The sequence below is a fragment of the Homalodisca vitripennis genome, chromosome X (genome assembly GCF_021130785.1).
Source record: "Homalodisca vitripennis isolate AUS2020 chromosome X, UT_GWSS_2.1, whole genome shotgun sequence".
Lineage (NCBI taxonomy): Eukaryota > Metazoa > Arthropoda > Insecta > Hemiptera > Cicadellidae > Homalodisca > Homalodisca vitripennis.
The window spans coordinates 91,712,754-91,737,182 of NC_060215.1; the positions used below are offsets into that span (position 1 = coordinate 91,712,754).

At 29.2% G+C, this 24,429-nt stretch overlaps 1 protein-coding gene across 1 annotated transcript in view; it reads right to left on the bottom strand.

Annotated features, from left to right (window-relative positions):
• LOC124369384 (protein son of sevenless) overlaps positions 1–24,429 on the bottom strand; it is a 108,883-nt gene that overhangs the window by 71,618 nt on the left and 12,836 nt on the right. The window contains exons 2-4 of the mRNA XM_046827383.1: positions 22,890–23,159; positions 14,535–14,618; positions 5,824–5,904 (exon numbers count right to left, since the gene is read on the bottom strand). Of these exons, the coding sequence (XP_046683339.1) occupies positions 5,824–5,904; positions 14,535–14,618; positions 22,890–23,159 (435 nt within the window). The remainder of the gene's footprint in view (positions 1–5,823; positions 5,905–14,534; positions 14,619–22,889; positions 23,160–24,429) is intronic.

The following is a 24,429-nucleotide window of genomic DNA, read 5'->3' on the forward strand; positions in this document are numbered from 1 at the left end:
CCCTGTACTTCATAAATTATTGAAATTGGTTCATTGAATAAAAACGCCATAATTTTTGTTTACTTGCTAAAATGTGTATTTAATTAAATATCCATTTTTAATGCAATAAAAGTGCTTAACAAAAATAAAATTTACAAGAATTGTACACATGACTTTACCAAGGTAAATAATTTCTCAAGTTTGTTTATTTCTGTATTTATACCCAATCAAATTCATTATCTATATTCTTAATTATAAATTCATATATTCTTGTCATAATTTTGTGATTAATTCTTAAAGCATCTTGAATTTTTTTTCCCAGATGGAATAAATAAATCAATAGCATTTATTTGCTCTGTTATTTGAGTTCAGATTGGTGAAAATAATGTTCATCTATATTTTAAGGAATTCATGTTTAAATTAAGTAGTGTGAACATTTTAACGTTTGAGAAAAAATTAACAATCACAATCAAATAAAAGAATCATATACATATATCATGTGTAAATGTGCAAATCACATAAACAATGCATTAAAAAATGGGTTTTATTTAATAAAAAGTTCAGACTACTGTGTAAGCAAACTTTAATAAATTTGTAAAAGTAATTTAATGAAATAAATAAAAATCTATAACGAAATTGCAAAAAACTGCACAGTCATTTGATGAAGCTATTAATATATTCAACAGGCACTCATGACATGCTTACCCCCTAGCCAACAGGAAGCAATGCATGAAAACAAAACATATGCAAAGCTCAATAAATCATAACAGCACTAACTCTATAAACTAAATCTAAAAACTATTTTATGCTGTGAAAATGCTGTGAATAATGATCTCTAAAACTACAACAAGACCAAATGTTAGCCTTGTAAAATAATATGACATCTATAGCTCGATCAATGAAATGTGACTATACAATGTTCTGTACAATTTTTAAGGGGACAATCCTGTCTTCTTTTAAAGCAAACCCCTCAAGCCAGCTCCTCACAATTCAACTCAAGTTTACTATCTCAGATTTTACTTGTGTAGTATATTGCAGTTCCTATTAAATTTTAGACAACAAAACATATTGGACTTATCTAGTTTGATGTTTAAACTGAAAGAAGTCTTCTCACTGTATTTCTAATAGTACTCAACCAAAATCCATATTATTTTTTCCATTTAATACAAACTCACACAAACTATTGATAAAAATCTGTGTCTATGAGATGTAGTCTGTTGAGGAGAAATGGGAAAGTACTATGGCACAAAGTGATTTAGACAGTTAATGTGTATTTTTGTTAGATTTTTGCCTTGTGCTTCTAAATTGTAGAAAGTAAACATAAAATTGATTTTATTGCACATTAGTAGTTTAATATAAAATACATATAGATTCAATTTTATTTTATTTTCAAAAAATAAAGTACAAATATTTCAACTCATGAAGACAACAAATTATTTACATAGTCTCAGAAAGTAAATAACATATTAGTCTTTAGGCTGGCTACTAACTAAAAAACTTGTAGCAAGTATGAAAATCAACAATATGCAATAAATTACTGTTAGTGGAGGAGGAAATATTTATCCACAGGAGCAAGTAAAGATACTAATTGTAATAATGTTGACTATTTGATTTCATTAATGAGAATTTCGTTCACTTTAAACCATTTTACTGGATTATAACTATATACATATCTGTTTAAATAACCACTTTGGGTATTGTAAGTTAATCTTAATTTTAATTGCAAATGCAGACTAAAATATTTTTTTAACAGCAGATATTGTTGAATTTAGATTTATAATGCTATTCTACAGTATATAAAAACCCAAGATGCACATGATAAATTTAAAAGTTATCACTACCAACAAAAGATGAAGAAAACATTTTATAATTACTATGTTATTGTTGTAATTGTGTTTGTAGTAGATATATGTTTTGATGTAGACATCACTCTTGTTCATTATTCAATTAGTGAATAATTTTGTTTAAATTATATTCTTTTTTTCTTACTACGCCAGATTCAACCAATGAAGCAAGAAAAACTATAATTTTGAAAATTACATGTTTTACTTTTAATATTTTCAATTATATGAAATATTGAACCATGAATGTCTACTGGAATGAAAAAGTCTCATAAATTACAAATGCTATATAGAGCTTCTTTTATCATGGATATACCTATATACCCATTTGATTAGTTCTTTGAATGTTAGTTTATTTTGCTACTATTGGCTCTTGGCAAATGACTAATAATATTCTCCTGTGGAACAATTTTTCTGGAATTTGGTAAAAAGGTAATTTAATAAATAAAATTACTATAATTTTGTTTCCAAAATTTAAATCCCAAATATCTTAAATCATTGATGTACATACACATGAATGATTGTAGATGAATCAAACAACATGTGATTCAACATAACACACATAATGTTAAACATGTGTGTCAATTTTAATTCACAGATCAATTATTAAAAGAATATAAAACAGACATATTCTTAAAATCCAAAGTTCCTAAATTCATCCATTTCATTAAAAGAAAATAAGATAGTAAAAAACTAGTAATAATCAGAATAATTAAAAAATTTAAAATTCTATGAGTGAGATGACGGATAATATTTTAAGAGAACATGAGTTGCAGAGTGTTCTGTTTTGAATATTGTTGAAATTGTCCAAGATTAATTGTCTATAATGTTTCTTTTCTAGTTTTGGCAGTTCAGTACAACATGGTTTATCTGGATTAACTGGGACTGGGAAGGATCCAGATTTTACAAAAAAACTAGACATCCATGAATACAGTAAAAACACAAAAGATTACAGATAATAAGTAATTCATATGTTACAAACATAACATTAAAAGAGAGCCGATTTATTTTTTGTCTTCCAGAGTTCAATTATAGTGAAAAAATGTTTTTAACTGTTTCATAAAAATCTCTTTGGTTTAACTATACGAGGTGTGTCCAAAAAGTATCCGACCTTGACGTCTGGCATGAACTGACGTTACTCAGCGGCAACGGCAATCTGGTCCCCTTCAAAGTACTCCCCTCCACAAGCCACTACCTTATTCCAACGCTCCTCCCACTTCCGGAAACACTCCTTAAATTCATTTTGCGGAATGGCTAACAGGTCCTTCGTCGCATTTTGTTCAACATCGTCAAATCTTTTTCCTTTCAAAGGAATTTTTAATTTCGGGAATAGCCAGAAGTCACAAGGAGCTATGTCAGGACTGTAGGGAGGCTGTCGTAGTTGGTTGATGTTGTGTTTGACCAAAAAAAACGCTGAATAAGATTTGAGGAATGAGCTGGCGTGTTGTCGTGGTGCAGGATCCAGTCACGGCTTGTCCACAGTTCAGGTCGTTTCCTTCGCACTGCATCTCGTAGCCACCTTAGGACTTCAAGATAATACTCCTTATTCACTGTCTGGCCTCTTGGTGCATATTCGTGATGAACAACGCCGTCCTGGTAAAAAAAAAAACTGTCAGCATTGTCTTGACATTGCTTCGACTTTGTCTTGCTTTTTTCGGCCGTTGCTCTTCGCGAGTTTTCCATTGTGAAGATTGAGCCTTTGTTTCAAGGTCGTAGCCATAAACCCATAACTCATCACCAGTAATAACTTTTTTAAATAGCCCTGGGTCACTTTTTATCAAATCCAGATTGTCCTGTGCGATTTCAAGTCAACAGTTCTTTTGGTCTTTTGTCAGCAGCCAAGGAAAAAATTTGGCAGAAACACGGTTTTCATTAATTGATGCATGAACACGTTCAACATTTTCAGCGTTTCTGGCCGTTGAAGGCCTGCCAGATTGGCCATCACTCTCCACTGATATGCGGCCATTTTTAAACTGCCTAAACCACTCTTTTATTTGTGTATCGCCTATAGACACATCACCATAAACTTTCTGTATCATAGTAATCATCTCTGATAATGAATGGCCAAGTTTTTGGCAAAATTTAATGCAAATGCGCTTTTGCTTTTGCTCAACACGTTCAGTCATATTGAAATGCGACGCACACACACGGCAGTACTGTACAGAACAGAGCGCTATGACTCACTCAGTGACCGGATCGTATTCAATGCCTAATATGGGAAGGAGTAGGCTCGCCCCTCCCCTCCAATAACCGGTTCGAGCCGGTCGGTTACACCGCGGCCGCCTACTGGTCGGCGGTCGGATACTTTTTGGACGAACCTCGTAGTAGGCTGCTTTCAGGAACTACCATCATAGACACATCAATCCATCTAGCTCCACCACAACACTGAATTGAATATCATCTTTTAGTTCTTCATTACCAGAATCCTTTCCGATGTCCTCTGTTACCAAGCAGCTGATACAATTTCATCAGTCATTGTACCAATGCTGTTGTCTAAAGCCAATCACTTACATCTTCCAAATTTACAATTATAAATCCCTAGTATGCATCCTACACCATTATTATTTTTATTATGACACTATATGCACTCACAGGAATTAACAGAGACATACATTTCTTTCACTAGAAATAAAAACAATTGTTTATTCTTTAAAAAGTTGGGACTCCCTCCACTCTCTAAAACCGATCTGGACAGCTTGGAGATCCAGATAAATGAGGTTCAGATAAACTAGGTTATACTATGTTCAGCTTTGGTAATAACCTGACCCATATACAACTTCTTGTTGTACTTGATATTAGTTTTGGCAATGAGAGGCCAGTGTTTTATAAACATTACTGGCATGCCAAACTGTTGAAAACAAAAATCTATGAACATTGTCAGCTGATTTATAAGTCTGGACATTTAGAATAAGACCTATTTTCACAACACATTAACCTATACAGTCTTAAACCCAGTTTATGTATGATGATGGGCTTCATCTATTGCTTGTGCCATCTGTCTTATCACTCAGAAAATTAAATAAATCAGTAACACATGTAGTGAACAAACAAGTTACACACACAAATGATTAATTCACAAAATAAATAAGCCGTAAACCTGAGCTACACAACATTATGCTTTCAAAACATTGTAATAAACTAATTAGACAATCACAACCCAAATTGACCATAATTTATACATTAAATTCCTTCAAGTCATTTAACAATTTTTGCTGGATAATGAAGTATATACATTTGATGATTTCAAACCAGATTCATCAGGAAATGCCATACTGAAAATAATTTGAAAAATGTAGTATAACTTAATTGTATGATTAAATTAGTATTTAGGTTTCTTATATATTTTATGAGCCTTATAACATTGTAACATGTTCTCTTGGATTAATAAAGAATTTCATTTCATATAAAAAAAAACCCAACAACAGAATGTTTTTGTTTTTTTTGTATGTATATATATATATATATATATATATATATATATATATATATATATATAGCATAGCTAAATTACATACTTGACTGGAACATATATACTTACAAACATAAACTATACAAACTCTACATAATAAAAATATATATTAACATTTTATGTTTTATTACTGGCTACTTTCAGAACTGAGTCCATAATCGTAGTAGTAGTAAAGAATGAAATGTTCAAAGCTACTGCGTTTTATTCAATATAATTTGTAATATATTTATAGTATGCCTATTTAGTAAATTAACAACTTAACACACACATCTAATGAATTAGTTTGAGAAAATAATGAACTCTGTTGGTAATTGTAAAGAAATTTGTGAAGTGTTTAAACCTGTGTACATGAATTAAACTACAGCACCTCAAAACTTAAAATGTGAATATTTTATTTATTTAATATTTAAATAAAATTTGGACGAAGATAATATTTTCAACAAATGCATTATCAAAAGTTATTTAATCAATATAAACAATAGTGTGTTGTGAATTAAAATTACTCTGGTATAAAAAAAAACAAGGTTCTATTACCTTATCAGCACACATGGCCACTCGGATGTCTTGACAATTGATTTCAACAAAACGGATGTTCTTCACATAGTTGCCAGCCAACTGTAAACACAACAATTTTCCTGGAATTAAATGTCAAAAAAATTTGTATTAAACTGAACAATAACTTCAATATATTTCTAAACATTTTTCTACTTCAAAAAAATATATTGTAATACTGTTCTCCAGCAACGCTCTTTCAAAATCTATTGATGCCACTAAGTTAAGGGCAAACCTAAGGGGTGAGTCCAATTTTCAAACAAAAAAGTATAAACCCGAAACAACTGGAAAAATACTAAAATAATTGATTTTATAGACAGCCCCTTAATGATTACACAAATTTTATAAAACCATAATTTCATTCAATAATTTAGAGTAGGTGATATTTAACAAACCAATGACACTTTTTTTCTTCATGAACAATAATTACATTGAGAATTATAAACAACAACACAACTTTTATAAACTCTATGTAGAAAGCTGTCTATACAATAGCTGCAGTAACAGAAATGCGTCTTGTTCATCTGATAATATTTTTACACTACATCATATATTTTTAATTACCTGTTTTCACAGCACATAAATAATTGTCATTATTCGTTTTACAGTTCATAAACTTTTTTGATTGTTTGTTTTCACAGTACATAAAACTGTTTAATTAGATGAAAACTTGTTACAGTACATAAAACTTTCTAATTAGCTGATAACACGTTCGAAGTACATAACAAATTTTAATTATTTGTCAATGGAGCAATACAGATCGTTCGTCACAATCAGTGACTTATTAGTTATTGTTTATTGTTGATAAGTTAATGTTGTTTAAAATTTATTGCTAGTGTAATGAGGAGAGGAGGAAGGGAGGGGGTTAGAAGAGTACATGTTAACATGTAGAAGGGTAAACAATTTAACAAGCCTTGTATTCCAGTCTGCACTCTGTGCCTGTATGTTACGCTGTAACTGAGACATCTCTGCTCCTTTCTATATCCCAATGACCTTTACTTGGCAAAAGACTCGATTGTTTAATCAATTTGGGAGATGCAGACACAACCAAATTGTGGATGCAATTACTAGTTTGCTGTGAGCTTAATAATCAAATGCGGTTGCGCCGATATAAAATATTGTTTCATTTATGATAAAAACAAATTAGATCATGAATGTGAAAATGAGTAAAATTTAAAGTTTAGAATACTTTTCCATCAGAGGTAATTCCAGGATGTTCCAAATTAACATGGGCTTAATACCCATACACAAAACTTGATAGAACCAGTACACAGAGTGTATGTTTATGGTGTGATTGACACTGAGGATAAAAGACCTACTACTGAGACTCATGGGCATTATATCAGGTTATTGAAGCCATCCAGCTTATCAGAGAGATGAGGTCTAAAAATATTGACAATTTCAACCAAAATTTTGAGCCACTTTTAGATTAATTTTATTTAGGAGATAATGTTGAATTATAAATAATTTTTTATGTAGTAATAACATGTAATATGCATTAAAAAACCCCGAGCATTAAAAATTTGAAATATTATTTTATTTTTTGGCCCTAGCACAAACAATAATAATCATTTTTATTTTTCAGAGTAACCAAAGAAAATCCAAAATTTTACTTTTTTATAACAACATTGCACCCATATTCAAAAGAGTCCTATAAAATATTACAATTAATTAATTATTAGAGTCTCGATTATCCGACCTTCGGTTATCTGACCTTCTGAGTTATTCAATCCTCTAGGCTTATATTTCATGTAAGATGATTTTACGCAATATGCCTTGTGATAGAGACCCTTTCATCATCACCCTTTCGGATCACACCCGACTGTACGCAGCAGATTTCCGCGCAAGGCAGCCCTATTCTTTTACCCAACTGTACGCATTATATTCACACCCCAGGCAACAGGTTGGTAACTTCACTTTCTCTTTGTTTTGGAATATTGCTCAGTGCTTACATAGCTCTTTTCGTTGAGAGATCGTTTTGTGCATCATTTCCTTGTTTCGTTTCTGGCATTTCGTTAAGACTGTTACTTGTGTTTTGATTTTCTTGTGTCTAAAAGTTATGGCGATGGCTTCCAAACGTAAAAAGATGATTGTGTCAATGGAAGAAAAACTGAAAGGCTTGAAGAGATTAGACAATGATCAGGGTTGCTACAGGAGTCCAATAATGAAATTCCCTGACTTTTCCCTGATTTCCAGACCAAATTTTTCATTTTTCCCTGACTTTTTTCGACGCAATCCCCAGGGTTTTTGGCAATTAATGGGTGAGCCAGCCGAGCCACCTCGGCTGCCTGCTTCATGCGCCGCGTCGTCTGCAGGCTTGAACTCGGCGCTGCGGCAGTAAGTTTATTTGTGTAAAGGGATTTTATATTTTTCCCTGACCAACGTCGAAATTCCCTGACTTTTCCCTGACTTGAGACCGGATTCCCTGACTTTTCCCTGATTTCCAGTCCTGTTTTTTTTTTCCCTGACTTTTCCCTGACTTCCCTGATTTCCCTGACCTGTAGCATCCCTGATGATGAAACTCTATTTAAAGTGGCAAAAGATTATAACGTGGCAGAAACAACAGCAGGAGATTGGAAGAGGAATCACAATGACACAAGAGGTATTCTCAGCGAGTCAAGGCAACTGCTTTGGAAAATTGGAAGACTATGAAACAATGTGAGTATGAAAAAGTAAGCGAAGCTATGTACCTGTAGTTTACTCAACATAAAGATAAAGGTGTACCGATATCAGGGCCAATCTTATAACAAAAAGCTTAAAGTTTTGAAATGAACTTAATGAAGGTGAACCTGATTTCGCAGCTAGTGTAGGTTGGATTGATAGATGGAAGAAAAGATATGGAATTCTACAGCTTAATATCTGTGGCGAGAAGCTTTCAGCAAACTGTGAAGCCGTTTAATCATTTAGGGACAAACTCCATACACTATTGGACAATGAAAGTCTATCAGGTGATCAAATATTTAACTGTATGAGACTAGTCAATTACAAATTGTTACCGGCATAAACACTAGTGTCACAGGCTTTGTCTTCTATATCGTGAAAGGTAAATGACTCAATTTGCATTATTTATAAGACAACAATTAAAATTTTTTATCTTTTTAATTTGTAGCATTTAATATTATTTTTATCACCTTTATGGTGTAACGTAAGAAATGTACAACACTGCAGAAGCAGTGAAAGCAGGACAAATTTGTTTTAAATAATTGTATAAAATGTAATGCCATTTCAGGTCTTTGTAATCTAGAAATAAAGTTATCTCTCTCCGCTATTACTGATGCTTAAGACAATAAGACTTTATTATACACAGAGAGGATCATCTTTGTTAAAAAAAAAAAAAAAACTGTATTTTAAATAGTATTTTTTGTATATATTTTATTACTTGTGATAACACTTATTATTTATTAAAAAATATAATACACACTATTGCTGAACCTCTGTCGTTTAGTTTCAACCAGTGTTTAATGGAAGGTGTCTTTCCAAACAAATTAAAAAAATCAAAAATATGTCCGATTTTTAAAAAAGGGGAGCAGGATGAACCCGAGAGTTATCGCCCAGTATCATTAATCCCTATATTAGCCAAGCTGTTTGAACTGATAGTATATGATCAGGTTAGCTTCTTCTTTGAAAATAATAACTACCTACAATTTTCTCAGTTTGGATTTAGAAAGGGAAGATCGACAATTGATGCTGTGGACAGGCTGGTAAGAGAAATTCTTTTGACATTTGAAAATAAAGCCTTTGCTCAGGTTACTTTTTGTGACTTGAGTAAGGCTTTTGATTGTGTAAATCATGATGACCTTTTATTGAAGTTGAAATATTATGGTATTTCTGGTACACCTCTAAATTTTTTTGAATCTTATCTTAAGAACCGTTTGCAGTCAGTTTCAGTTAATGGTGAAACATCCAAGGATGTTTTTTGTTGAATGGGGGAGTACCTCAAGGATCTGTGTTGGGACCACTCTTATTTTTAATTAGCATTAATGATTTGCCAAACTCATTAAACACAAAATCATTTTTATATGCTGATGATACTACATTCCTAAATACTGCCAATAATGTGAATGAACTTAATTTACTATCTCAAGCCACTATAACAGATGCTGCTTCTTGGTTCAGAACAAATGGATTTTTGCTCAATGAAAATAAAACTCAAAAGATGTTATTTACGTTAAGAACTATGGACAGCAATAATATTGACAAGGATAGGGTTTCCAGGACTAAATTTTTAGGAATCTACATTGATAATAAGTTAAGTTGGCAGGCTCATATAGATTATATATCCTCAAAATTATCAAGAGTTATATATCTTTTAAAACAATTAACAAGTTGTGTACCAAGTCACTATCTGAAAACAGCTTATTATGCTTATTTTCAATCAGTTTTTCGATATGGTTTAATTTTATTTGGCAACTGTTCTAGGATCGATGAAATTTTAATTCTTCAAAAAAAAGCAATTAGAGTAATAACAAAATCAGAAACAAAAGCTCACTGTAGACCTTTGTTCACTAAATTAGAAGTGCAAACAATCATAAACTTATATATATTTGATTTGATTACTTTCATTTTGAAGAATCATGACTTGTTAAAATTTACAAATGAAATTCATGACCACAATACTCGTAACAAGAATAAGGCAGTAATTGAGTATCACAGACTAAGCAAATCTTTATCTAGTCATATTGTATTGTCTATTAAAGTGTACAATAAGGTTATTCACCTTATAAATGAAAATTCAGTGAAGATATTTAAACACAAATTTTATAAGTGGTTACTCAACAATCCCTTTTATTCTTTAAATGAATTTTTTTTACTGTCTGTGATCAATTTTTAAACTAAGAATTTATTTTTATACTGTGCAACTGTACTTAATTATTTATTAACGTTTTATAATAAGTGTTTGTCTAATTTTATTAATAAATAAATTTATGTTTTGTTTATGTATGTATAACTTATATTGTTTCTATTGTTATTTTGATCTCTAGTTTTCATAGAGATTAAGTTGTTAAGATTTTATTAAGTAATACATTTTTAACTGTTTTTTATTTATTGACTTATTTGTTGTAACTTTAAATATCCTTATATTATTTATTTAAGTAGGTTAGTGACGTGGCAATACTGCTCAATATAAATAACTTTGTCAATGCTTTTGTAAGCCTGAACGACAATAAAACATATTCTTATTCTTATTCTTATTCTTACTGTAAATATATTTGTTATTAAACATACACTTCATCACAAATAGATCAATAAATCAACATACATTGATTTGATATATTACTGTGAAATGACCAAGAACAATTCTGCAGTTTTACATACCAATTCATTATTGATGAACCAAGTTACACTTAAAGGACCTCATTTCAAACTATGAAGGTAGTAGTTTCATATTTTAAGACCACATGTGCAATCAGGGAATATGATATTTAGTTGCATTACCAATAGGTATAGATACACTTCATAGCATGCCCTAATTAGAAATATTGATAGTTAAATTTCAATTTAAAGATAACAAACCTCATACAGGTGCACTATTGTACTTTTCGTTATCATTCGCTTCAGTGAACTAATAAATTAGTTTTGTTTGTTTAGTTTAACCTGATAAATTAATTAATATCTTCATATTGCATTATATTTTACACTTCATGTAGCACTTTGTGTACAAAACTGTTTAGAACAAGTGTAGATTAGAAATATTTATGATAAAAGTATCTTTTTCAAAAATAAAACACAATTCTTTCTTAAAGAACTAAATATAAAACAGAGAAAGTTTTTAAAATTACTGTCCTTTAATTTTTGAAAGTCAAAATAGTTAGGAAATAACTCAGGCTCAAGAAAAAAAAACTAAAATCCAAAATATCTTATACTGGTACACATTGAAAAGTTTGTTGTCAAATGTCATATAATGGAATAATTGTTTTTGGAGAAGGACTTAACATGTATATTTTACTGCTTTATGACGTTACTCATATACATGTTATAACACAATCATACTACAGAAACACTATTCACTTCCCATTTACTCATTTATATATAAAACAAGATGTGATGAATCTTGGAAAGGGTGTAATATGTTTTCTTGTCCACTTTTTTGATTCTACTTAAATATCTGATACTCAAATTCAATTGCATTACTGAAACCTTATTCCTATATTGTTTATATAAACCTTATTTTTACATTTCCAAACATTTACAATATTTTACTGTAAAATGCAATAAAACTTGTTTATTAATTATGCGAATGAAACCTTTCTAATAATTATGATGTAAAACAATTTGAGGTTATAGAGAAATTACTTTTGTAATGGGGCAGGAAATAACAGCATTATGACCTATTTGCTTATGTTTTATTTTTATTAAAATTAATTTACATTTTTATTGGTCAAAATGTTATTTATATGTTTTTACTCACACAATTATTTAATTTTTTGGTTATTTTGAGTTATGTTAAAAATAACTTTGGTATGGTTTAGGAAACTCAAAGTTACACTTAAAGGTGAACATTCTAAGGTAATAACTAGGTTTGTTAATGTTTTTGTCTGAAGTATTATTTTACAGAAGCTAAAATAGATCTGCCATAATACATAAACGCTTTTGCATTTCTAGAGTTAAAACCAACTCTTATAATTGAGCTGCTGAGTTTTTGTTTTATTTAATTAATTGAAACATTTGACTTTTTTAGTTTAGTTTGACAATTTTTAATATTTATGTAAATGTTTCTATTATAGAGTTAATATTAAACCAACTTTTTGGTGCTTTATTTTTAATGGTAAATCAATCTAATTTACCATTAATCTAATATCTCAGTAGTTATTAAATATGGTAAATATTCACACACTCTTAAAGTTGCCATAAAGAGTGCTATGAACATTATTTGGGGAAAAGAGGAGATTTCAGATGAGAAACAGCTACCATTGGGAGGGGGAACCTAAGAATAACCTCCCAGAAATATTTTTAAAATAAGTATTAACAACATTTTTTAATCCAATTCAATATAAAAATACTAATACTAAAATAAAATTACTTGTTAATATAACACCTATTCCCAAATTTTTTTTTAATTGTTATTATTATTTGTTTTTATATTTAAATTGTAATCACAATAAAAAAACACAAAGAGTAGAAACTAAAATTTGTATGATAATATACTTTTTATAATTTTAATTTCATAAACTGCTAATGTTATCGGACCAAATAAGTAAGCCTTTTTTTACAATTATGTTTTATTTAAGTACAAACTAAACAGCTATATTGGTAACATTGAATACTTTCTAATTGACTTAATTTCATTAATAACAAAAACAAAAGAAATAAAACCTTGAATTAAAAATAATCTTTAATCACCTATTTAAATAACAGCTAATATTTAATATTTTATTAGTAATAAACATTGTGTACAACAAACAAATATAGGTAAAAACTACCAAACAAAGTTTCCCGTTGAAAGTAAGGCAAAGGTTAAAATTAATACACTTTAAAGAATAGAGTTGGTTTAGCTTTGGCTTTTGTTATATAATTCAATAAACACGTATTTTTCAATCTCAAATATGACTCAACAAAAAACGTCCATTACACTATAACAAATTTTATAGGAAAATTTTACGTTTTTGAAGAAATTCCATTAGAGAGATGCTGTCCAATCCATTACATGATTTAGGTTTCAAAAGAGACTTTAACTACAAAAAAACAAAAGATTTTCACTCATACAACACTCGCAATGGCTATATGTTTGACTTGTCAGTTCACTTCACCACTCTATCAGAGAGAAAACCATCTTATGCCGATTGCAAGCTTAAGAAACAATCTCCCTGCATTCATAAAAGACTTCACAGAAGACAAATTCAGAACAGAGTTGAGAATATGGCTAATATGATAACCATGCTACAGCCTACCTAATTCCTTGAAGAAAAAGAACTTAACAAACTAGGCAAAACTGAAATTTATAAAGTGAAATATTGTAACTCTTGAATGTGATGAATTTGCAGTAAAAATATTTTGATTGATTGATCTTAGACTGTCTTATAGCGAGGGTTTGTTGCTTCATGGTCACCATTTGGTTTTATTCTTTAGTTACCTTATAGCACAATAATAAAAATATAATGTATTCACATAATAGATATGAGTCACATTAATCCAAATCCACAATAATATAAACATCATTCTACTAAGAATAATCTTCAAATGCTATGCATTTTTTAGTTAGGGTTATCAGTATTTTCTCAGTAATTTGAATATTTTAAACAATCTGAAAACATTAAGCAAACAAATATTCAGATTAACGGAACCTTCCTAAACAAAAAGATTCACAGGTTTTTAATTACAAAAGTAAATAAGTTCTTTTTAAAATTCTTAATATTCTGTATGGCATGGTGTACTGTATGTGCTGTAAAGGTTTACAGTTAAACAAATAACTACATTGTACGCAATAGCACTAATTAAATCATTATTTTTTTCTAAAACCGTTGTCAAAGAGTTTATAGTTACAGTGTATCACTGGTAAGTTTTTGTTTAGTTTACATTAAATCACACAACATCTTAATGAGTTAAAACTTACACAATTTTTGCTACATTTTTCCTACTGTAGTTAAATTTAATTCAAGATAGAGTAAGAACCACATATTTTTATTTTATTGTTTGATTCTGTAAAACATTGTACACATTTATATTAAAGTTAGAATGTTTAACTACAGACTTACCTTGAAGATATCGGCAGATATATACTCCAGTACAGCCACGATGTATAGGGTGACCTGGGAATCTACTTTGTAATTTAGCACCTCCTATAACAATTTGTTTTTCTAATTAGCTTCCTGCCAAAAACCTCACATATGACAACATTGTGCACAATAAAACAAACACAACAGAAAACAATAATGAAAAGTTACAAACTAACAAAATTATCTTACTAGCTACAGAGCAAATATTTATATTGGTGATCTTATGTAACTAAAAATAAGTAGTTATAATAAAAAGTTTTATTTTTAATAATGACTGAGAAATTTCTTGTATAATTTATCACTCAGGAATGCTTTGAAATTTAGAGATTATTACTTAATACCGAGATTAGTACTTCCGATCATGATAGTGTTTGAACTAAGATGATTGAAAGTAAGAGGAAGTGGGATTATGTCGCTGCAAAAAAAGGAAGAAAATATGTTTCTCAAACTCTTAAACCTGTAATAATGAGATGAGGGGTGCTTAAACAAGCCCAGTAGTCATATTGTTGGAACTAAACTGAACTAAACCTGAGCATTCACTACAGGGTTTCCAATTATTTAGTAAGGATTGTAATACAGAGATAATGGCCAAGCCAGTATATTTCTCTAATGTTGCTAAGAAACTAGAGAAATATGATTCCTTGTAAATATGATAATGTCTTCCTCAATGTTACCTAAGACTGGTAAGCTACTATGAATAAACTTATGTATTGTCATGTTTCTGATTCCTTAAGTTTTACAATCTCAACTTGGTTAACTTGTCTGTGTTGATCGGGAGTGGTTGCAAGAGCATAAAGTTGAATATTGTGATTCTAAGGGCTCCGTGCTTCGACCTCTCCTTTTCCTTTCCTCTCTGATGCAACTTTTACACAGTTTCATGCAAATGACGTGTTTTTTTTAATGTAAATAAAAGTTATAATTAATTTCAATAGTTGAATACTACAAAATTCACTTTTGATAGACAGCAGTTAACTCTTTCTGTTAAAGAGCCAAAGAAGTGCTATTCACAACAAATATGCACTCACTCCGTTGAAGAGACGAAAAAGTTTCCACCATTTCAATGAGTTGCTATACTGACCACTTGTGTTTATTGTCTGGTTACTCAGGAAACTCGAGTCAGCCCAAACAGCTATCTGCTCTCATTGATATTAATAAGTTTCCATTTATTTTATTTTAGTTATAGTAGTGAATATTAAGGAATTAAATTGATGAAGACGTGTTAATTTGTCAAGTAATTGTGAGATAGCCAATGAAACTTTGGTAGAGTATTTGCTTTTGGTAACATATTGTTTAGTTTTAAGAAAATAACTTTACACACCATATTTAACCTAAATAATGCTGCTAATAAGCTACCAAGCAAAGGAAGTTCATTATTTAATTTTATAAGTTGTCAAAACTCCAAAAATCTTGTTTGGAATTATTTTGTCTACAAATGATTTTGTTTCCAAGTTAATTAAATTTATTTTGTACTTATACATTAAAAAAATATTTTTGTTATTCATATTTCAGTGTGAAATATGTCGTCATGTAGGTTTGTTGGTTTTAAAGTTCATTTATTTCAAACAAATATGCTAAATATATACTAAAGATGAAAATATTTATTTGATTTAACTGTCAATATCTTTTTCTGTTTTATATAAAAAAATTATCAGACTGAGAAATGAAATAAATACCTTTTGCAAGTACATGTACGTAAAATATACAGTTTTACATCAAAATTAAATTTAAACGAGATGAAATCAAATTGACTTGTGTTAAATGAGGGAAAAAATCTTTGGACTTCTTTATTTGGTTTAAGATTAGTGAAAAAAGTAAAGAATGTCTTATGTTACCAAGCGAAGTTAGAGCTAAGAAGCCCTCTATATAAATATATATATATATGCTCTTGTGGTAATAATATTATTTTTGATAGAGTTTATATGATTGTCATTTAAACCAGTGTTTTTCCAATGCTGCCTTATTATGAGACTGGGAAGAAATTATCTCAGCAAAGCTGAAGTATCCCTAGTAATATTCTGAGGCTGAGAAGAAAACAGGAAAGAAAGATTGTGCCAATATGTGGTGCCATTATACACTGTAGATTTTCAAAATAAGACAACTAGACTAGACTAGATAAAAATACAAGTAATTTTAGGATTATCATGATATTTTAACATATAAACTTCCACTACATTATATATATATATTGTATATATATATATATATATATATATATATATATATATATATATATATATATATAAAAACAATACATAAACAATTAGTACTTTATTACAATATTATCATTATATACAAATCTTAATGTGTAAACAGTTTGAAATAGTACTGATGTGCAATGTTTAGAAATACAGTGATAAAAATATCTGCAGCAGTAGACACAAACAATTACTGGTGGCTGGAATAAACCAAACAAATTGAGTGGGATTGTGTTTTCAATAAAGCTGTCCTGTAGCCACCTCAACATATTATTGGAGATTGTGGTGTGGCTATATACAGAACCTAATGAAACAGAATTAAATTCTATTATTGTCTTATCAAATAAGGATTGCACCAATTTCTCAGCAGGGCTTAATCTAGATTAGATTATGCACACTGCTTACAGAGGAATGTTTAAATAGTTAAACTCAGCTTTATTTGTTGAACTTATTACTGGTATCATTTAGTGAATAAAATAAAATATGTTATACAGGTATATGTTTGAATTTGAATGAGTATTAACTACTGGTATGATTCATACAAATTTATACTAAATATTCGTATTTGGGAAATATAAAGACTGTCACTTAAATCTCGAAACAATTGTTTTATGTTTCAAACTTTAAATTCCTTGTTTAGTGTTTCCCCACTAAGAGTTGTAATAATAGATTTGGCCATCAGAATTTCTTCCGAATCAAAAATTACAAAATATGTGAAATTTGGGAGACTAAGAATACAACTTTATTCATATACATATTACTCTTCTTTATTAACAGGCAGATATGTCTAGAATATATTGCTTTTATGAATAAATATTACCATACATGTGTATGTTGAACAAAATATAACAAAGTCTGTATATTCATCATGGAACTATTCCATGATAAGTATTCATTTGGTTAACAGGTTAAGTCCCACGCCCAATATGTATAAGTTTTACTCCGTGTGCATATTTCTATTTAAGTAAAAATTTTAGAATTAATAGAACTTTCTTAATTGAAATTGATTGAAGTATTGTTTTTTTCATTTTTCATTTTGGACTTTAATTAATTTAAAATAATACACAATCTATCTCTAACTCAACTCTGCAAACATCTCTTATTTCACCACAAATTTGGTCTTTTCCTATATTTTTGAGATCATAAAATATTTTACTGAAGATGATAAGAACAAACATATTTGTTTGTAAAATATAAACAGCTATCATACTACATTGTATATCATGTTCTTCCCATGTTACAATAAAATAATCAGCTTTTTAAATTACTTGTAAAATTATTAACAAATTTAACACCTTTAAGATGGTTGTTCACTCATCGTCATTTATTAAAAGATAAAGAGTTGACTCATTTAAAAGTGTATTACTCAATATGTGATTTCTTTAATGATGTGTTACTATTTTAGAATTATCTTAAATCTAATTCAACATAATCATGATTGTATGGAATTTTGTGATTGTGGCTTATAATGGAGTATACATATAGCACGAAACTTCTGTATCATTTAATGATTTACATTATGTTATTTTGTTTCAGTTTTTAAGTTTGTATTACAGTTTTTGAAATGATTGATACAATATTTTGATGAGGATATGCTTATATAATTTGGGAGGGGGATTTAATAATATTCAATTGAGTTTAAGGTATCTTCGACTTTTATAATACTAAAAAGTGAAATTTGTGTATTTATAATATAGTACTACATGTAACTGAATGACAATTCTCTAACAACAAAATTGTATTTTACGAAAAACCAATAAATTGTATTCCATTGTACATGAATAGTATAAGATGCAGGGCTACCGACTGTTATCCTATAATGCTTTTCTGCATGGCATATGGTGAATACATATATAGGTTATTGGATTCTGCAAATTGGTATCTCTGTTTTCTTCCCATACATGTGTATTACAGTTCTATAACTAGAACATATATATAGCAAATGCCATATTCTTTTTTTTATATTATACTTTTAACAATCGTAAAACATGATTTTAACCTGAGCTAGAAACAAGGGGGTGATAAGACTTCTTCCACCAAAATGTGTAAACAATAAACAATAACCAATTAAAAAAGGTAGTTTTGCCATGGTCATTCATTTTGTCATGGTAATTATGTAATTTAGCCTTTAGATAAGACATACTGTCAATATCTGACTTTCATTACCATTAAAACATATTATCATTGTCTAATCTAAATAGTAAACACCTTGTTTTTATACCACCAACAAAAATGATAAATAGTAGCATTTGTTGTAACTAAACCTGGCCAGATGATAACAGAAATTGCTTAAATATTGCCACTAAGACCATCCACATACAATTACACTCAGGAGCCTTTCAGCCATGTTAAAGAAATGAGGGACAGTTTGTTCACAAGGTACATTACAATGTTATCATTACCAGCAAACCTTTGCAGGCCTACTGTTGAATGCTGTTTATAAAGATATATTATCTAGACCTAATATTAGTATTATGGGGAATTATTAGGAGTATTAATAGCTTAGCTGAAGGATTTTTTCTTCACATAGGTTTGTTATGTCATAAAATTTTCAAGTACTCTTCATTTCGATAACTCTTGATTTGGTAAATGTGGGTGGTATACAAGTTTTTTTTAAACCAAATTAACAGTTGAATATCCTATTTGCATATGCATTAGACTATGCCAATTTTCCCCAAAAGATTTCTCTACAGTAGATGTCATGAAGCAAAGGGAGAGCATTGAAATTATTTCTTCCTGACCATCAACCACTTGCAGCATATTGCATTTGTCCACAAATTATATTTAGATAAACAATATTAATAACTTTGTGCATGCACTTGATGATTCAGTGTTTTGCTACTTCTATGACTACAACCTCTTTAAATACTTTCATTCCTAGCAGGTATAATAATAACTATATCGCCTACACTTAAAGTAAAATAAATTATGTTATGTCTGAAAAGAGCAGCCCTATTTTTGCTATTTAATAATTGGAAATAGTTTTATCTATAAAATAAAATAATTTATATTCCAATACAAAAAAGGGTATTAATTAACTTTGAGATAATATGTATATTATATAATAATTATATATATATATATATATATATATATATATATATATATATATATATATATATATTTATTTATTTATATTATAATTTTGTTTTATAAGATCAAAACAATTATATCACAATCTGCTACATTAATTGAAATATATTTTAGGAAAACATGTTGATATAATGTATAGGAAATAATGTTATCTATAGAATAAAATAAATTTCAGTATAAAATAGTAAAAATGTGGTATTATATTTCAAAAATAAACAAAGAAATAAACATATTGTATTAAAATTACTGTTTTAAACATTGAGTTTCAAAAATATAGTGAGTTAATAATGATCTAATTGCAATTGATTGCCGACAAAATGTATAACATACTGTAAACTATGAAAATTATTTATTAAATCTCATTGAAAATTTATTGCATTTTCTACTTTTGCAATCACTTTGAAAATATAAACAGAAACCACACCATGAAAAATAAAAAGTGCAACAGCGATTTATTGATGAACATTTGATTAAATGTTACTGTTGGCTCCAGCAAAGTCCTTTCATAGGACAGTTTATTAATTTAGTATTGAAATAGAAGCAATAAAATTTTGAATCAGAGGCAGGAATGTGCTGGCATATGACAAGAGAAGCAAATATGCAGTGAATAGGTAAATTCAATAAGAAAGACACGTGGCAGTTATTGAATATCAGTCGCTATTGTTTGTGCTAGTCAGCTGCTATTGATTACAGCTATGTGTAAGGCAAACGAATACTAATTTAAAATATACTCACTGAGTTCACTAATACTTGTAATGTTGAATATATTTGATATCTAAATCATCTATACCTTAAAACAATGTAGTTATTTATCAAATTATCATTTGCATCTGTAAGAATTATTGAAAATTATAGTTTATGTGAGTACTATGTAACACCACTACCATTAGTATGTAAACAACAGTTACTTTTATTAATTTTTCTTAAGGCAAAGTTTACATTTATACCTCTTGCCAAAAATTATAACATAACTGATGTAATGTTTAGTATTATATTTGCAAAATAAAATGCAATCCACAAATCAGCCTTCCTCATGTGTTAACTTTAATAGGGTTCCTGAAAATATTCAAAACCGTTCATGTTAATCTTAGTTTGTTTAGTTTATATGCTGCATCTATATCATTTCTGAACATTTGTCCAGTGCTTTAATTTGAGAGAAAGCAACAAATTTTCATTGAATAACTATTTTTCAATTTGATAATAGGTTAAAATTAATACACCTTGTCAAAGGCAAACCAAAACAACCATGATCCATGATCATACACTAAATTTCAAAGCAAAATTATGGAGAAAACAATATGTGTGAATATCATAAAAACTATAACATCTTGAAAAAGAGAATACAACAATATTTCAACATGTACTGACTATTTCAAGAAAGACTGTTAAAACACAAAGTAAATAAACACTTTGTACCAATATTAGGAGTCAACTAAAATTTTAATAAAATACAAAACATAGTTTTCCAGAGGCCAACAATAAAATTTAAATTGTGATAATGTTTTGAAAGAATTATTGCTCATTAGATGTTATAATTTGTTAGAGCTTAGCCTTTTGATAGCCGTGGTATTGGTATATCAGACGCGGTAAAAACCTTGTAAATTGCCGGTATCTATTGGTACAATGATCCGTATTTAATCATATTATAGCTGCATTCAAAATGTTTTTATTTATCGATCAATACCGGTTTTCTTCCTCATAGGTCTTTGTAATGATAATTAACTATGATGTTGTTATGGTCTGTCGGCCGACGAATTTGTGAAATATATATATATATATATATATATATATATATATATATATATATATATATAAAATACTGTTTACTTCGTTCCATAGTTGTGTTTTGGTTTAAAAACAAATATGAAGCAGTGTACAATTTACACTTATTAGTGTAATAATATAAATATTTATATATGGATGTTTCCTTAGCAATGAGCTTTTTGTTTGTTTTATTGTTCCCAGTATTGCTGCCAAGTGCATAAAAGTTTATTGTTGACGATTTATTGTTGACATTTGTTTATTGCTCAAGTAGTACTATTTTGTGCTTTATGAGATGTCTTATATTTATAACAATGAATGAATGACACTAAAACCGTCTCTTACGTGCTTTAGACAAGAGGTGATCAAGCAGTAGTGTTATTTATAAATTTGTTTTTTTTTTAATATAATAATATACATGAATTTTGTTTATAATTGCATGGCTTTTCATGTAGTATCGCTAAAAAAATCTAAAAATATAATACATACGGACAATTGGACAATTTTGAATAAAACTCAGAAGTAACACATATTATATTTTAGTTTTAACAGAAAAATATGTACTATATTCTTAAATTTTTTGTTAAAGATACAAAAAAAACTATGAAAATCTGTAAAGTAATTATCGAACAATTTTTTTCAAAAGGTTGCAAATATACAAAAATCAGACCGGTAATTTCAGGGGTGACTTAGCAAAATAGCTAAGGTGTATCATACACACTACTAATCTTAAATTATTCATATAAAATGAAAAATTAAAAATGGATTTGTGACTTTTCCTACAAGATTTGAGTACTTTGATTCAATTTTTAAATATTAAGAGTTATTGAGAACATACCAAAATAAATCTCTATTCCCCTCCTTCTCAAACTTCCAATTCTTCACATCTCCAGCCTCCATTTAATATTTTATAAAGCTTTTATTACACAACAAAATGTTTTGAACTCTATGTACAATTAATCCTCCCAAGTAATATTAAAAATTGGTTAAAGTTAAATCTATCCTGGAATCAAGTTGCTGATGCTTACTCAATTTAAAAAATAAACAATATGAATATATTTAACTTAACCAACAGGTCACTGTGCCCATTAATTTAACTAATGATTAGATAGTGTGGAGAAATAAATAAGAGGTTTATACTGTTTGAGTTGTTTTTTGTTAAAAGTGTTATTTTGGTTTCATGATGATATAGTATATACATAAAACAAGATAAAAATATAAAAACAATTACATGAATAATCAACCAAGACTATCAATGTAATATTTATAACTATTTTAAACTTGCCTTGCACAAAAGTGGATGAATTTTATCGACAGGTAGTACGAGTTGTGAGTGAGATTTCTTCTTTCCTCTTTCCACAGCCTCTTTTGCTTCTTTGAGGGCCCATCGGTCAATGGGTGTGGGAAATGTCCTGCGAACCCTCTCGTCTACATCCTGGATACTGTGTGGTTTCGGAGCAGCACACAGCATGCCTAGTAGGCGAAATATCAAACTTTCCACGTAATCCAGGGCCTCTTCACGAGCTGACAAAGAAGGATGGACTTGCTCCAAAACCTGGAAACACAACCAATTTCAAAATTTTCAAGTCATTTATGACTACAGCTAATTGAGAAAATTTGTATTAGGTACTGTCTTAATACAGACAAATTCAACAATGTAATCAAAATGAAATTGCTAATCCATTCAACTCCTATTTCCTGCATGTATCTAGCAAACTTATGCTGTCTACTGACATTGCAAACACACAAAAAATATAAAAAAACAGAAAAGGCATGGTAACCTACTGACAACTTTAGGTTCTATGACTGACCTGGATGTTTTTGAGACACTAAAGCAGTTTAAACCAATAACATTTTTGTGCTGGGAATACCTGTATTCTCTTCAGAGAAGGTACCAGCAACTTAAATAAGCCTTTGGCTCATTTAATTAATTCCTACCTCCAAACTGGTATTTTCCTTGAAGCTCTTAAGCCATTGGGGAAGACATATGTGCTAGTTATGTGGCGAGCAGCCCCAACTGAATGCTGAGGCACGCACTGGTTCCGTAGTCTATGTTAAACCACTCTTTATTGTTATGGGCGATTCTAGTTTTAAAAACATACTATCAGATGTCGTTGCCATGGTCTTTACTGATTCTTTCACTAAGAAGATAGTGAGTTTCATTTCGTTTTATTACTGGCAGCACTGAATTTGACCACCTGTTTGTTGGAACATTCCGTCTTTTTTTTTTTTTTGTCAGCTGCTAAATGTGATGTTAGATGTGTTGTTTGTTTTTGTTTAGTTGTTAAATTGATCTTAATGGATGTAAAAAAAAATGTGAGATTTTGTTATTGCTTTGTTATTAGACAGTTATTATGAGTGCAATTTTGATATCAATGATAGTGATGGATGTGTGGAAGACGTAATTAGTTCCCGTGCTCAAAAACAGTTTGCAGATTCACGGTTTGTGTGAGGATGAAGGACTTAAACGTCATGATAAAGGTTATCTTGATTATTTTCCAACTGTATATATATAATGTTTAATTAATTGTAAAGAAATTTTGTGTGCAGTGAATAACAAAATATGAATTTCCTAGGAGATAAGTTTAAGTAAATGTCTGGAAAAATGATAAAAATCATTACTCATAATATTTTTTTCTTTACCTTATTTTGAGTTTATTATTTTAGATATATGCATTAACTTTGTATTATTTTAGGTAAGGTTGTTAAATGTAATGTTAAAAAATAATAAAAAGGTTTTCAATTTTTTTTTGTAAAAATATTTTAATACTTTTTTTAATTAATAATTTTATTATAAATATGATATTTAGTAGGCTACACGAAGA